Source organism: Puma concolor, chromosome C1, assembly GCF_028749965.1.
Source record: "Puma concolor isolate L17-30 chromosome C1, mPumCon1.1.hap2, whole genome shotgun sequence".
Taxonomy (NCBI): Eukaryota; Metazoa; Chordata; class Mammalia; order Carnivora; family Felidae; genus Puma; species Puma concolor.
In genome coordinates, this window is record NC_141674.1 from 193,836,389 (window position 1) to 193,852,794 (window position 16,406).

General features: G+C 40.6%; 1 protein-coding gene across 1 annotated transcript in view; it reads left to right on the plus strand.

The window, feature by feature from the left end:
• The first annotated feature begins 3,419 nt into the window (after nucleotides 1-3,419).
• The window catches only part of CPO (carboxypeptidase O), a 108,038-nt gene continuing 95,051 nt past the window's right edge, over nucleotides 3,420-16,406 (plus strand). Inside the window, exons 1-4 of the mRNA XM_086715224.1 lie at nucleotides 3,420-3,705; nucleotides 4,287-4,434; nucleotides 5,061-5,121; nucleotides 5,310-5,407. Of these exons, the coding sequence (XP_086571350.1) occupies nucleotides 3,420-3,705; nucleotides 4,287-4,434; nucleotides 5,061-5,121; nucleotides 5,310-5,407 (593 nt within the window). The remainder of the gene's footprint in view (nucleotides 3,706-4,286; nucleotides 4,435-5,060; nucleotides 5,122-5,309; nucleotides 5,408-16,406) is intronic.

Sequence of the window (16,406 nt, forward strand, 5' to 3'; positions counted from 1 at the left end):
TCCTACATCTTCTGTTGTATCTTTATGCTGATGACTGCCTAACCTACATTTTCAGCTTATATACTTCCTTCCCTTTGGCTCCGGATCCGTATATCCAGTTGCTTCCTGGACCTCTACATTAGCATGTCTTATAGAAACCTCATCTCATTGTGTCCATAACTCAATTCATCACCATTCTCTTGACACCTGCTGCTTCTCCCATATTCCCTAGATTAGTCAATGTCATCTACACCCATTTGGCAGACAAGCCAGAAATCAGACATCATCCCTGACCGCTAGCTCTCCATCACTGTATTTTACCTCTTCAAACTCTCATAAAATACAGCAACATGTTACTGCTACCCTAGGCTAGCCGCTTATTTCTAGTCCGTTGCCTCTCCAACTCAAACCTCCATATTGCAACCAGAGGGTCATCTCTGAATGCAAATTTTATCATTTTCTCCTCTGCTTAAAATGTAAAGATGTACCCTTTTCCTCCTCCATGAAGTTTGCACTTTTACAGGCTTGTACTCCTTTACGATTTGACCACTCCTACTTCATACTTAACCATCCCCTCACTGACTCTCGAGACCACATGCAGACTGACTTCTTTTTGGTTCTTTAACGTACCATGTTTTCTCTCATCCCAATGTGATGCTTTTTCTGTCTAGACCCCCCTTTATTCTCTCCTCCTTTGCCTGGATAACATTCATGCATTTATTCACTTAACAAATATTTGGTTAATGTATTATAGCATTAGTGCCACACTGCACTAAGCATTAAGGATAAGGCTAATGAGTAAGAAAGAAAAGTCCCTGTTCACTAACATGAGGACTGGTGCTGTTCTAATCAAGTTTTTGTGTCTTCTGTCATGACAGGAATCCAACTAAAGCTCATTTGTGGATTCTTTAGAGATGTCCAAGGGAGACTTTTTGCTGCACCCTTCCTTAGGGAAGGATACTGGGTAGCTCACAAGTCAAAAAAAAAAAAAAAAAAAAAAAAAAAGGTAATGATGAGGCTTCCAAGGATCCAAAAAAGTTCTAGCGTCTCAAGGTCAGGAATCCTTGAATTGGTTCCTCTTGGTAATAAAGTTGTTATTGACCCATCTACAACTAACTTCCTAAAATAGTGATAGAATTGAGGGGACTTCTGTGTGTCCTTTTGATTAAGACTCATATTCCTGGGAGAGGGAATCTGATTGACCTAGCTATGGACAAGCATCTATACCTACAGGTTGGATACTATATCTGGCAACCAGAGGCACTGCAACAATGATTACAGTATTCCAGATAGGAAATAATGGTAATTTATAGTATGATAGCAATGGAGGTGGAGAAAAGTGAATGGATTCAGGATATGTTGATAGGCAGACTGACAAGATTGCAGAATGAAGGGGTTAAAAGTGGAGGGAAAGGAATTATGGATGATGCATAGATTTTGGGTTTAAACAACTAACGGGAGGTGGTGCCATTTGCTGAGATTGAGGACTGATGGAGGAGGAGATTTGGGTTGATGGGGTTTTCAGGGTAGAGAGGAGATCATGAGTCTACTTTGCTTATGATACGTTTGAGATGCTTAATCAGCCATTGAATATGAAACCAGAGCTCAGTGGAGCAATCATATCTAAAGATGTATATATGAGAGTCTTCAGTATATAGATGCTATTTAAAGTCATAAGTCTAGATGAGATAACCTATATATATGAGTACAACATAGTTATTTGACATTTGTGTACATTTCAAAAATGATCACCACAATAAATCTAGTTACCATCTGTTACCATATAAAATTAATACAATATTATTGACTATATTTCCCATTCTGTACATTACATCCCCATGACTTCTTTATTTTATAACTGACGTTTGTACTTCTTCATCCCCTTCACCCATATCAGGTCCTCACCACCCTCTCTTTGGCAACTACCAGTCTGTTCTCTGTATGTATGAGTCTGGGTTCTGTTTTGTTTGTTTGGTGTTTTAGATTCCACATATACATGAAATGATGTGGTGTTTGTCTTTATTTGTGTGATTTATTTCACTTTGCATAATACCTTCAAAGTACATCCATGTGGAAAATGGCAGGATTTCATTCTTTTTTATGCTTGAATAGTATTCACATATATATATATTCATATTCATATATATGAATATATACACACACACACACACATTCATTTATTGATGGGTACTTAGATTATTTCCATATCTTGACTTTTGTAAATAACATGGCAATGAAAGTATGAACACAGAGGGGCATATATCTTTACTGAATTCCTTTATTAGTTCTAACAGTTTTCTGGTGGCATCATTAGGGTTTTCTTTATATAGTATCAGGTCATCTGCAAATAGTGACAGTTTTACTTCTTCCTTTTCAATTTGCATGCCTTTTCTTTTTCTTGACTAATTGCTCTAGCGAGGATTGCCAATACAATGTTGAATAAAGGTGAGGAGATGGGCAGCCTTGTCTTATTCCTTTCTGCTTTTCGTTATTGAGTACGGTAGTAGCTGGGGGTTTGTCATCTATGGCCTTTATTATGTTGAGGTACATTCCCTCTATAGCTACTTTTTGGGCAGTATTTATCACAAATGGATGTTGAATTTTGCCAAATGTTTTTTCTGCATCTATTGAGATGATCATATGACTTCTATCTCTCGTTTTGTTAATGTGCATCATGTTCGTTGATTTGCATATGTTAAAGCATTCTTGCATCCCTGGAATAAACCCCACTTGATTGCGGCAAATCATCTTTTTAATGCATTGTTGAATTCAGTTTGCTAATAGTTTGTTGAGGATATTTGCATCTATGTTCATCAGGGATATTGACCTGTGGTTTCTTTTTTTGTAGTGTCCTTGTCAGGGGATAGTATCAGGGTAGTGCTGACCTCGCAAAATGGTTTAGAAGCATTTCCCACAAATACATCATGAGATTTCTAAGCATAAACTTTGCTTCACTGGTCAATTCTACCAAACATTTAAAGAATATTTAACACCTACCGTATTAAACTCTTCCCGTGAAACTGAAGATATAATTATTGAAGATATAAATTATTTGAAGGTATAATTTATTTGAAGATGTAAATTATTATATCTCTATTGTATTCTGGCTGCCAGACCAGGAGATCTGCAAGTGTTGCTCGCATGACAAATACTGGGGGGGCCAGACCAAGGGTATAAGCTCTTTTCCGGCAGATCTCATCAAGCTTCAGGAAGGCTACGGGGGTGTGTGAGGGTGAGTCTCCATGCTTGCATTCCCGAGAGTGCCTCTGCAACCTCTAGATGTGTGGGAAACCTGAAGCATGTTCCTCAAGCTGAGGCTCCAGGCTAAGTCGGTGGGCCTTTTTCATAGGAAGACTGGGCTTGTGTGTCACTCTATTGTCTGTGCAGTGCTGTGGGGTGGTGGCTTGCAAACACTCTGTCTTTCCAATTGTTACATCCCCATGAAGTTCAGGAACGCAGCCCACTTGACCGCCGGGGCCAGGCATTCAAAGGGCGACCCATGTGTGGACTGCATATGCCCACTGACTTCAGCTAGGCAGCTAGAGAGCGTAGGGGTTAGGCCATGCTCTCTGGCTTCAGCAAAGCAGTGGAGTAGTGTCCTGACCACTGGCCCCATGCTGGTCTTAAAGGAGGGTGCCACCTCTGAGCTCTCCCACCTGCAAAATGGCGTCTGTCAGTGCCTCCATCTCTGGGGAGAGTTTCAAATATCCCCTGACCCTCTAGCAGGTACTATTAGATGAGTAAATAAATCTCTTTCAGGTGTCGTCTAAGTGCATTTTAAATTGCTGGGTTTTTCCTGGGTCTTGGGGTGAACAGGCTGCATATGAGCTCTTTGAAAGGGGAGTCTCCATTTCCTATAGCTCTTTGGGTCTCTTGGTTTTCTTCTTTCTTCTTCTTTTTTATTTGAGAGAGAGAACGTGCATATGAGCAGGGGCAGGGGAGGGGCAGAGGGAGACAGAGAATCTTACGCTCAGCGCAGAGCCCAACGTGGGGCTCAATCCCACAACCATGGGATCACGACCTGAGCTGCAATCAAGAGTTGGACACTCAACCGACTGACCCACCCAGGTGCCCGTGGGTCCCTTGATTTTCTAAGGCACATGTTATAGGGGCTCATCTCTGTGAAGATCCCAGATATTAAGGTGCCTGAGGTGGAGGCACCAACCCCTCGCTCCTCCAGGAGAAGCACCAGCCTGGTGAGATCCCTCTCTACTTACTGTGCGTCCCCACACTTGGGGTGGGGTGTTTGGCAAGACCGTGTGTCTGCCTCTCCTACCCATCTTGATGTGGCATTTTTGTCTGTTGAGGTGGAAAAGCAGTTCACCCCGTTTCCAGATCTTTTTCAGAAGAAAATGTTGCATATATCGCCATAGTTCTGGTGTGTCTAAGGGAGGCGAGTTCAGGGTCTTCCTATACTGCTGTCTTGCGGAAGTCCACGGAGAAACCCCCAGTCTGGTGAGGACTTTTTAGTGGCCCATAGAGTACCAGGGGTACACAGATGCCAAATAATCCTATAATACCAACCCTTTATTTTTAAGATGAGGAAGCTAAGGCCCGAAAGTGGTCATCCTGTCCAAAAGGATACGATGATGATATTTTAGCAACTCTATTAGGCTGACCAATTGCACTAATTTAATTCTTTTGCATCTCAAAAATATAAATCCATAAATATTAGGGACCAAGAGGAGTAAGTACCTGGCAGCGAGGCAGGGAAGGTGGTTGTATGAAGAAAATGAAGACGCCAATTCTGCCTCCTTCAGAGTGTTTTTCATTAGACCCCGTGGATAATATCGTGAAATGTCACGATGAACCATAAAATGACATACAAATGTGAGGCTGTATTTCTTTCTCCAGATAAGTCAGTTAAATGTTGGCTAATTTTCTCCAAAGTCACTTGTGCTTAAGAGAGGAGCTCATTCCCTTATGCCCTGATATCCGTCTGGTTTCAGATTTCTTAGCTCTCCTAAGCATTGATAGATTTCCAAATGAGACTAGGGTAGCACTTACATCAAGTGAAGCCCTGAGGGTCATCTCGTACTTTGGTATAGAGTTAGGAACCCGTACTTGCCTCTCCTTACAAGGCGGATGTCTCTAAAGGCCCAGAGGGCACCTGAGGGTGGGAAAGACAGGACGGTGGACAAGGTTAGTTCAGGGGCCAGCTCTGGAATGTACCAGGGCCATTGTAAGTCCTCTAGGAGGCACAAGAATATTAGGCAAACCCAGTCCAAGATGGACAAAACACACCATTAAATAAATAGAAGTGAATAACATACTCTTGAAATGAAGACAAATGTGTTTTAGCTTGATTTTCTTTTCTCATTTTTCCTTAGGGGGCCACGTTGCCTCGGAGTCCCACAAGTGGAATTGCTATTAATCACGATCACTTACCTTCCAGAGAGGAGAGAATAAAGTTCAACGTGCGCAAGCTGTATTTTTAAGATTTTGCTACATTTGGAAACTGTAGCTCTATTCTTCCAAGGAATTGCCAACTACAGAAGGAGAGAAAAAGCTTATAATCAGGGACATAATGTCAGACTTTCTGGCAGTTTCATTTAGGACATTTATCCAGCCCGAGAAAAAAGAAAAAAAAAAAAACATTATTAGGTTTCCATTCCAGATTTGTTCCAGAGAAAGCTTTTCACTTCCCCTCCCATGACTCAGAATCTTAATATAAAACACACAGGGGCTACCGGGTAGAAAAAGAACAGTATCAGATGGGAATTTAGGGATCTACAATTATAATAAATATCACTCTCTGGGCAAGGTAAGAATAATTACTAAACAGACCCCTCAGCCCTGCCCTCCACACCTTCTCCACCCGACTAACTGCCTTGTGTACAGATATTGTGAGTATGTGGGACTCAGGACCAGTGCCCGGCGCGGGGATCTGGTCATGCCTGAGGAAAAACGCTGAAACCTGAACCTTCAGTTAGGGCCCAGACCAACCATAGCCTAATTCACCCTCCCATCCTTCTCACCCTTTCATCCTAGTAGACATACTGCATATGTAACTGCCCAATGCTTAGAAAAATGCTCAGTGGTAAACTCTCATTCTAAAATAATGGTCTGATAAAAGCAGCTTGTGATAATCTATATTCTGAATAATTCAGGTCCTGTACATCCATGACTGCCTCTATTTCTAAGCACTGACAAGATCCTTTTTCGCCTTCTTCATTGAATTGATTCTTCACTTGTTCCTCACAAGAACAACAACCAAAAAATGGGTTTGAGGCTGCCTACAGTAATATGTGGAATATAAACACAACGAGAAATAAGTGAGGAAATTGATGGGAGAGGGAAATTGGATTGCAAAAATGAGAGACCGCCAGGGATGAGGTTATCATTTGGAAGCCCAAATGGTAAAGTCCTCTTGAAAGCCAGAGGTTTGGAGCTTGTTCGGAGCTTCTTGAGTGACAGAGGCAAGGGGCTGAGTTGCAATTGTCGGTGTCCAATAGTCAAAAGTATCCCAGTCCCTCCCGCGAACTTCATACATTAGCTCTCCACGTTGTATTTAGGAGTACCGAACTTTTGACCGTTTTGACTTCCCCCTTCTGTAAGAAGCTGGAACAGGAAGATGGAGAAAGATGTGCATACATCATAGGCTGCATTGAATCTGAGTTCTTGATGTAGCAGCATTTCCTAAATTAGGTTGCATACCAGAATTATCCAGAGAGCTTTAAAAAATACACATTCCTGGGGCCCGCCCACAAAGATTGGAGGTATGGGGTGGAAAATGAGAAATATGTATATATATATATATATTTTTTTTTTTCTCCTCCAGATAGTTCTGCTCTAGCAAGTCCAAAGACATATGTTTAGAAACTCTTACCTTGTCCTTGATGCATGCCACAATAATTGCACCCACTTTGTTTCACATGACTAAGTGCCACCCCCTCCCCACTACCAAGGAGCTTAATTCTGTACCAACTCCCACTGCCGGGCGTGATCTACCAATGTTGGCCACCACTGAGCTTCCCAGCAAGGCTCCTGCCCCTTGCAACAGTGCATTCTTACCATTTTGTTACATAGTGTGCTTTCTGGACCTTCTCATAGAGCAGGGTCGTCTCATAGGTTTTCCAACTTCAACTGGTACACCCGTTATTACCTACTTTCCTGATGCTTTTGGTCCTTCCTTCAACCAACAGCACAGTATTATTTAGCGTGGGACACTTTTTTCTCTAAGCTCCTGAAACCACCCCCGTCCCTGCCCCCCCTATCACTACCTAACTGGGTTCTTTCCAAGTGTTAAATTCTATGTGACTCTCACACCTATAAATTCTCCCTTATCTGACTCTCCTTCCTTAATCCTTGGAATTTAGTCCTGGATATCTTCTCCTGTCCCCGTCAGTACTGTTGTTTAGGTCCTACAGCTCCTTTGGCTTAGGATCCCTTTCTTCCCCTAGCATGCCCAGTACTTCCCAGGCTAAATTTTGGTGTGAATTAATCTAGTTATTTGAGTGGCCAGAAGAGGAAGATAGGACAGACCCTGAGTAGAGTCTATGTTGTCTTGCAAGGACAGAGTCCCTCTGTCTTGTCTTTCATCAAGGTGGGGAGGGGGCATTAGCCTTTAATGGGGAGGGGTGGATCACTTCTACAGAGGGTTCAAGAGAATCTGGGGACTTAAGATTGCCAAGTGCATCAACCTAGACATCTTTATCTCATGTCTCAAGGTCCATTCTTCCCAACCTGGGGCATTGGCCTTGGCGTGTCAGACCTGCCAGGGATGTTGAATTGTTGGGAATTATACGGTTCTTGTTTTTGTAAGTCTTGGGCTTGGTTCTCAGATTTGGTTGCCCTCCAATAGCAGGAGACGAAAGTCACTTGATATGCCACAAAGCAGGCTTTGGCTTACCCACCTAGTCTTTAACTGGTGATGAGTTATCCTTATTATTACTATTCCCTCTGTTTCTCAAATGCCTCGTACATCAGACCTGCTGAATATTCTATTTCACTACTTTACCATCCCAGTTCACCACCAATGAAAGTTTTGCCTCATGCTGGGGTCCACCCATGCTCCACCTACCATCAGTTGGTAGGAGTTATTATTAACTGGCTCGTGGATGATCCAAATCTTATTGTTGAATCATTTTGCAGACCACTCCTAACACACCAACTGTCACAAATCACGTACCCTGGGAGGTAGTAATCTTGGGAGGGTAGACTCTTACGGGAAAGGGAAAGAATCAGGAGTGAGCAGAAGGGGAAAGGTGGCTGTGATGACCAAGATCCTGGGCAATCCCATGATTTGCTCTGAGGCTGAGGAGGCTCTGGATTGTCATCCCAAACTGGGGCAGGGGACCAGGCCTTACATCTCTGACCAGTCACTGCATGTGGGCTCTCCCAGGAAGGTGATGTGAGCTTAGCTTAGGCAGTTCTCTTTAACAAAGAGCAATCTCTGCGGCAGGAATCAATCACGAGCTGTCAGCCACCAACATTCCCAGCAGCTGGGGAAATGACTGCCTTAGTGCTGAGAGGGGGAGGCCTCTGGATGGCCCAGCAGAGTGTCCATTAGAGAAAGGAAAGCAATTAGGGCTTTGAACTTCAAGTCACTTACATAAAATATGTAAAGTCTGATTTGTTTGCTGCTATATAGACAGATATGGTATCACAGAATCTTCTGAGATTGAGACTTAGAACACTAACGTGAATTTGGAGAGATGAAGGGGAAATCATTGGATGGCACTCCAATGATATAAATCCAAAAATTCTTCCTGATGGTGGTCTCCTCTTTAAAGTTCTCTCTTCGCAGTCTGGGAGAGCCTGAGTGTTAGGAACTACAGTTCCCCCACGTCTCTATCCTGTAAGGGCTATAGTCTATATCATCAGAAACTACAAGAATCAAAGGTGTGCTACCTGTCCTCCAGGTAGGTAGACAGCAAAGCTATTTCCAGGCTTGATCAATTATAAATTCTTCCACTGATTTATGAGAGCTGTTTGGGGGATGCAGGAGGGAGAGAAGGGGGAAAAGAGCACCACGTTAAATATGCATATAAATTATAGGATGCATCTTACTTTCAGAAATGTTAAAATGTGCTTAATTATGCGCCTCAGTAAGGAGACAATGCAGTATGAGGCAGTGGTGAGCGTTAGGATGAAAAGACACAAATTACGAAAAGAGCCAAGGAAAGAAAGAATATTCCAGAAATAACAGGAAAAGCCTCATGGGAGAGGTAGAATTTGAATAAGGCCTTGAAGGAAAAAAATATGACACACTTACTATGTGTGATCCTATGGTTATTGACCTCTAAAACATGTGCATTTATCTATTCATCCTGGTCTAAGCTAGTAGATAAAATCACACTTTGCTGTTCCATTCTTCATTTCAGCTGAACCTCGTAGTGTATTAAATTTGCGGGGATCTCATTATTGATCCACTCACATTACATTGCTATTTAACTATTTAAGTGATATTTGCATATATACCATCTTATGGTTGTCAAGAGACGTTGCAGCAAAGGAAGCCTATTAAAATATCGTAGAGCAAGTGTTGTTTACATTTGCTCTGCTACTTGTTAACATTCGCCAGTTGAGTGTTGTAACCTAGTAACAATAGGGACACAATAATAAATTTGAGGCTAAAATGACATAGTTACCTCAAATATACAGGAAAGCAATGGATAGAAAGTAATTCCCCGTTACTATCACATTTCACATCTGCGTGTGGCAGAACGAGATAAGAAAAAAAAATACCATTATATGATGAAATCCCAATATTTTGGCAAACCTTGAAACATTTTTGAATTAAAGTGCCTGTTTCTTCTACTTATAGAATTAATATGTGCTCGTTGTAAAAAACGTAGGAAACGCAGACAAGCGAAAACTGGGATGAATTATTTACCTCTAATTCTTGGTAAGGCAGGACTAGCAGTGTGGCAATTGAAAATAGGAGTGATGTCATCATGGAGGGGTTTTTCAATGGTATGATTGAAAACCAAGTCTCAGGTTAACACACACACACACATACACACACACACACGTGCGCGCGTGCTGCATCCTATATAGCTCAAATCTTCTGGAAAATTATAAGTCTCCCTGTCTCCCTCCCACACTCCTCCCACCTTTCCTTATTGGTCTTTTCCACAAACTAACTCCCTTGTGAATAACATGAACATCCACTTTTACAAGGCTTATAGAACAAGGAGCCAGGAAGGCTGCTATACCAGCACGTGAGAGGCAGTTTTGAACATAACAGGAAATTCAAGATGGTTTCAAAGTTGGTGTCATGGCACTGTCCTGAGAATTATTGTTCTTTCCCAGAAGAGATGCCAGACATTGGCTGTGACACTTCAGAGTTGTTTTGGAGCAACGCTCTTGGTTGTCATTGTAATGGTGATGTATGACGTCTAATAAGATTTGTTGATTTAGGAAAACCACATCACATATAAAAACATCCATTTATAACCATTTGACCAGTCCATCTTTAAAGGGATTTGACTGCATCTACTAAATCTCTCTAATACTAAATCTCCCTTGTGTTAGTTGTGGGTCTGCTCTGTAAATCTTTTGGAAAGAGTTAAGATACAAGTGATCAGAGAGTAGAAGTGGAACTTTGGGCAATGCACCTATGCAGTGAATACTGATGGTGTGACAGAACGACAGCCATTTCCTGAAACTGAACTGCATTGTGGAGGCAGATGGTCAACTGAATAGATGTCATTCACCATAACTTGTGCTGAACTAATAACCTAATGCAAGAAAGATGTCTGGGGAGCCTCATAAATGATATATGGGTGACTACAGTGTAGCCAAAATTATGGCAGCTATTAAAATGCCATTGAGGTCCAAAAATAGAAGGAAAAGAGCAGGTTAATAATATTTTATTATCATTTTTCCTTAGAAATTCAAAGCACCTTATCATGTCGGGAACATGACACAGGCCGAGTAGTAACCACAGAACAGGGCTATTTATGTGATTGCTCACTCTGTGTGGGTGGTTGGGATACCTTTACTTCAATTATTGCTTCTGCAGAATAAAATAGCATCCCTCTGACCTGCACACTTAAATGCACCTCTGAAGGTTTCCAGTGCCCAGGTAGGATCTGTTCTTACCAACACTGCGGTGTTTGCAGTATCCTTAAAAGGAAGCCAGTTGTAGAACTAAGAACTGGTCTAAAAGATGAGCTCAGGCTTCTTGACTCCCTATTTAGTTTGGTCTCTGATAGATGAATACAATGCCTGTTCACTTCTCCTGACTAGTTAGGGAGCTCCGGTTTGATCAAACAGGTACCTTTTAACAAATCACGCCTTCTAAGTGCTTTCTGTTTTCTTTTATTTCCGCTCGTTATTAAGAAGTGTATCCAACGCACCAAAATGCGCAGACAACAATATAACAAACACAGTTACCAGCTACCAAGATTTAATAAATGCTGCTATTTTGCCGTGTTGCTTCATGTCTTTTATGGGAAAGTGGTGGGAAGAACAGAACACTCTAGAATTTAGAAAGACTTTTCCAAGCCCGTTCTTCTCCCTCCTCAAGGGAAATCTCTATATCAAAGGTGATGTGTGTCCTTCCTTTCCATGAGTTTTTATTTGACTAGAGGCATGTGTATGCATAAGAATATACAAGATGATACATATACCTATTTAAAACACACAGGATAATACACAGAATAAATGGCATTATTACTATACATATTCTACAACTTGCTTTTTTATCCGACGTTATGTTTTCCAGGTCCTATCCCTATGAATACAAGTGGGTCCAGATCTTCCTTTTAACTCTGGTTTAGAATCCGTTGTACAAGATATACCATATCTTACTCACCCAAGTCTCTGTCCTTGAACATGTTGGTCACTTCTAATTTTTTCTTTAATACCAACAATATTCCAAAAAACACCTTTGTACCAAGAAGTAGAATTGCCTGTTCATATAATTCATCTTTTTTGGTGTTCTTTTATTTTTCTTGTTCATTTGAGGGAGTTATTTGCATTGTTTAATACAATCTGTTGTTGTTATATAATACAAATATCTTCTTCAATTCTATGGTTTATTTTTACACATTGCTTGTGCTCTCTTTTGTTCCTGGTGAAGTTTATCATTTCTTTCCTTTATAACTGGTGCTTTTTTGTCTTATTAAAGAAATCCCTGTGTGTATCCTTCTAATTTCTACTAAAATGCTGGAGTTCTATGTTTCACATTTAAATCTTTAATCCATTGGTAATGTATGGACATAGTGTGAGACAGGGATCAAATTTAATATTTTTTCTATATGAAAACCAATTTACCTTCTACCAGTGCTTGCATATTCCACAAAAATAACCTATCTGTAATGCTGTCTCTTTCGTATGGTAAGTTTTTGTGTAAGCCGGACATTCCTAGCACTCGCCAATAGCTGGTGATCCTGTCATTTCTGGATATATCAAAAACCACCTCCCAGCTCTTCTCCAGCTTGGCAAGGCTGTGTAACTAGTAATGGCCAGTGACCTGCGAGCAGAAGCCCTCGTGTGTCAATTTTGGGAAAAGAATGAAAAATCCTTGATCAATATTTCAGATGCCCTGAAGAATGTGTGTTGAGATGTCAGGGCCACAAGACAGAGCTGTCTGCATTGTGACATCACCTCATAGTCATCTGTACCAGCAGCAGACTCTATACGAGCAAGAAGTAACCTATAAGTGCTAAACCTCTGAGATTTTCAGGCTAATTTGTTGCTGTGGCTTATCCTGATTAATATACCATGGTTCTGATTCTGGGTTGTTTTCTTCCATTGGTTTATCTGCCTATCCAAGCACCGATACCACAGTGTCTTAATTATTTTGGTGTGAGGGGAAGTCTTGGTTTCCAATAGAGCGAGTCTGCATTCCCTTTCTCTCTCTTATCTTTGATGTTTTACCTTTGCAAATGAATTTTAGGATTATTGTCAAGGGTAATGAAATTGCTGCTGAGACCATGATTAGAATTTTATTAAATTTGGTCTTTACGTTGGGAAGAAATGACATCTTCATTATATCGAATCTCCTCTCCAAAGGCGTGATAAACCTTCTCCATTTATTAGGTTTAACCATATTAAAATGCCACTTTTATTTTTTGTAGATCAAAACACAAAAGCAGACTTGAGCAAATGGAAGGACATCTCTTGTTTTGCTTGGGACATCTCAACATAGTCAAGATGCAACTTCTCCCTAAGTTAATTTATAAATTTAATGCAATCCTAATAAAAACACCAGTACTGACAAGCTCTTTGTTGAAGGTGGGAAAGTTGATTCTAAACATAATAGGAGAAAATAAACACGTAGGAATCATTAGAAAAGTGCTGAGAAGAAAGAAGCATGAGAGAAGACTGACTCTCCCATATTATCAGAGCACATTCCAAAGCTTCTATGATGAACGGTATGGTACCGGCACATGAACACGTAGAACAACAGACCAGAATTGAAAATTCATAAATAAACCACCTACATGGAAAAATCTAGTGTATGAAAAAGGCGGTATTGCAAATCATTGGGGCAAAAATGGGATTTTCTACTGTGTGGTGTTGAGACAACTGGAGAGCCATTTGGAAAAAGATAAAACTCACACTACACACAAGAATAAACTCCAAATTAATAAATGATCTATTTATGAAAAAATAGGACTACAATGACTAGGAGACACGGATGAATTCCTCTACAATCCAGCTGTAGAAAAAGCCTTTACAATTATGACTTGAAACCACATATAGTAAAAGAAAAAACAGGACATTCTGTGTAGTCATTGGCCAAAATGCTTAAAAGTGTCAATGCCATGAAAGCCAACGAAAGAAACATTTGAGAAATTCAGATTAAGGGACACTAAAGCAACCTGATCACGAAATGTAATGCGTGATCCCGGGTTGGATCCCATACGGGAGGGGAAAGGTACATAATTGAAACAACAGGAAAGGTTGGCTGTGGCTGGAAGATTAAAGTCTTAAGAACTGAAGATTAGATACAAATAGTACATTTTTGCTAAATTCCCTGACGTTGATAATTGAGCTACCTAGGATTTGCGAAAGAGAATATCCTTACAGGAAATACGAAGTAAAATATTGAAGGGTCTATCTATTTGTCCACCTATCTGTTTACCTATATAGATACAGCTATCTGTTCAGTGTCATGGTGATCATGTATCTGAACTGGAAAACAGCAGTTTTCCAGTTTTCCAGTTTTCTGCTGTCATGAGCAACACTGTTACGGCCATTCACACATTGTGCCTTGGGTGCACACATGAAAGCCTTTTTTATGGTACGTGCTTGAAATTAACGTGCTGGACTGCAGGGTATCTGCATTTTTTACTTTATTGGGAAATGTGGGTGCACCGGTGCACATTCCCATCAGCTATGTAGAGATGTCACTGATGTTCCACATCCTGGCCAACATGTGGGACTGTATGACTTTACAATCTGGTGAGAGTAAGTTGTATATTTTTTGCAGTTTCAATCTGCATTTCCTCAATGTCGTTTTTTAATGTTTATTTATTTTTGAGAGAGAGAGAGAGACAGACAGCGTGCAAGCGGGGGAGGAGCAGAGAGAACAGGAGACACAGAATCCAAAGCAGGTTCCAGGCTGAGCTGACAGCAAAGAACCCAATGTGGGGCTGGAATTCACGAACTGTTGAGATCATCACCTGAGCTGAAATCAGGTGCTTTACCCACTGAACTACCCAGGCCCCCGCACTTGCTTACTTTCTTTCTTTCTTTCTTTTTCTTTCTTTCTTTTTCTTTCTTTCTTTTTCTCTTTCTTTCTTTCTCTTTCTTTCTTTCTTTCTCTTTCTTTTTTTCTTCTTTCTTTCTCTTTCTTTCTTTTTTCTTTCTTTCTTTCTTTCTTTTTTTTTATGTTTATTTATTTTGAGAGAGAGAGAGTTAGACAGCAAGCAGGGGAGGGGCAGAGAGAGGGAGACAGAGAATCCCAAGCAGGCTCCGCACTGTCAGTGTGGAGCTCCACGTGGGGCTTGAACTCACGAACCTTGAGATCATGACCTAAGCCGAAATCAAGAGTTGGAGGCCTAACTGACTGAGCCACCCAGGGGCCCCTCCTCAACTTCTAATAAGGGAACAACATGTTGTATGTTTATTGACTCTCTGTTTGCTCTTCTGTGAAATGCTGTGGTTCATGCTTCTGCCCATTCACTTGTCTTCTTCACCGTCAGGAGTTCTAAGTATTCTGCATTCCAGTCCTCTGTTTACTATATGAATTGTAAATATCTTCTGCCAACATGTGAGTTATTTTCACCTGTTAAATGATGACAGGGATTTTTAAATTGGGGGTAGGGAAAATATCAGTATTTTCCTTTTTTTTTTTTTTCTTCTCTTATTTGGTCATATTGAAGTAAGTTCTTTCCTAACCAGAGTCTACAAAGAAAAGTTTTAGTTCAAACTTTAACCTGAATTAAAAGGGATTTTTGGTTACACCATGAGGGATTTAGTTTGTATATTTAATACACATAGCCAATTGTCCAAGCACCAGTTATTCAAAACTCCATCCTGGGGCGCCTGGGTGGCTCCGTCAGTTAAGCGTCCGACTTCGGCTCAGGTCATGATCTCACAGTCCGTGAGTTTGAGCCCCGCGTCAGGCTCTGTGCTGACAGCTCAGAGCCTGGAGCCTGTTTCAGATTCTGTGTCTCCCTCTCTCTCTTTCCCTCCCCTGCTCATGCTCTGACTCTGTCTCAAAAATAAATAAAAACATTAAAAAAATTTTTAAAAAATCCATCCTTTCCTCACTAATATGCAAAGTCTTTTCTGTGATACATCAATTTTCCATCTGTGGAGGATCAGTTTCTGGACACTCTACTTTTGTTTATTTATCCCACACCAGTAGCATGCCATCATGCTGTTTTCATAACCACAGCTTAGTATCTGTGAGGACAAATCACTAAATCTTTTTCTTCTTTTTCTGCAGAGAAGTTTTTTTTTTTCTTTTTCTATTATTGTCAATCTTGGTCTTCAACACAAATTTTAGAATGAGCTTTTCAAGATACATGAAAAATCTGGCTGAGACTTTTATTGGAATTACATTGGATCTATGTATAGATCTGGAGAGAATTGATATTTTTTACAATAGTTTTCCCACCCAGGGATGTAGTATAGCTTTCTGTTTATCCAGTTTTTCTTACGTGTCCTAGTAATGCATTAAAATTCCTTTTATTCATTGATTCTTCTGGCTGTGGGAGGGCCTTTTCTCACATCAGCTTTACCTGCTACAGTTACTGGTAATATCCTTGAACTCTGAAAGAACATACGTCAGATCAATATTTTTCACAGATTCCTCCAAAAATTAATCCTCCGGTGATCAAGGCTGATAGTGATAGCTATATATAGAAAAGAATAAATAAGCCAAATCTGCAAAGAAGTTTCAGTTTACTTGAAATTAAGGTGGGTGTAGACCATTTATGATCCTTACCTGAGGCATTCCTTTTTTATTAACCTCTTCCCTAATCTTATTTCTAGAACAACTCTGAAACTTCTTTTCTATT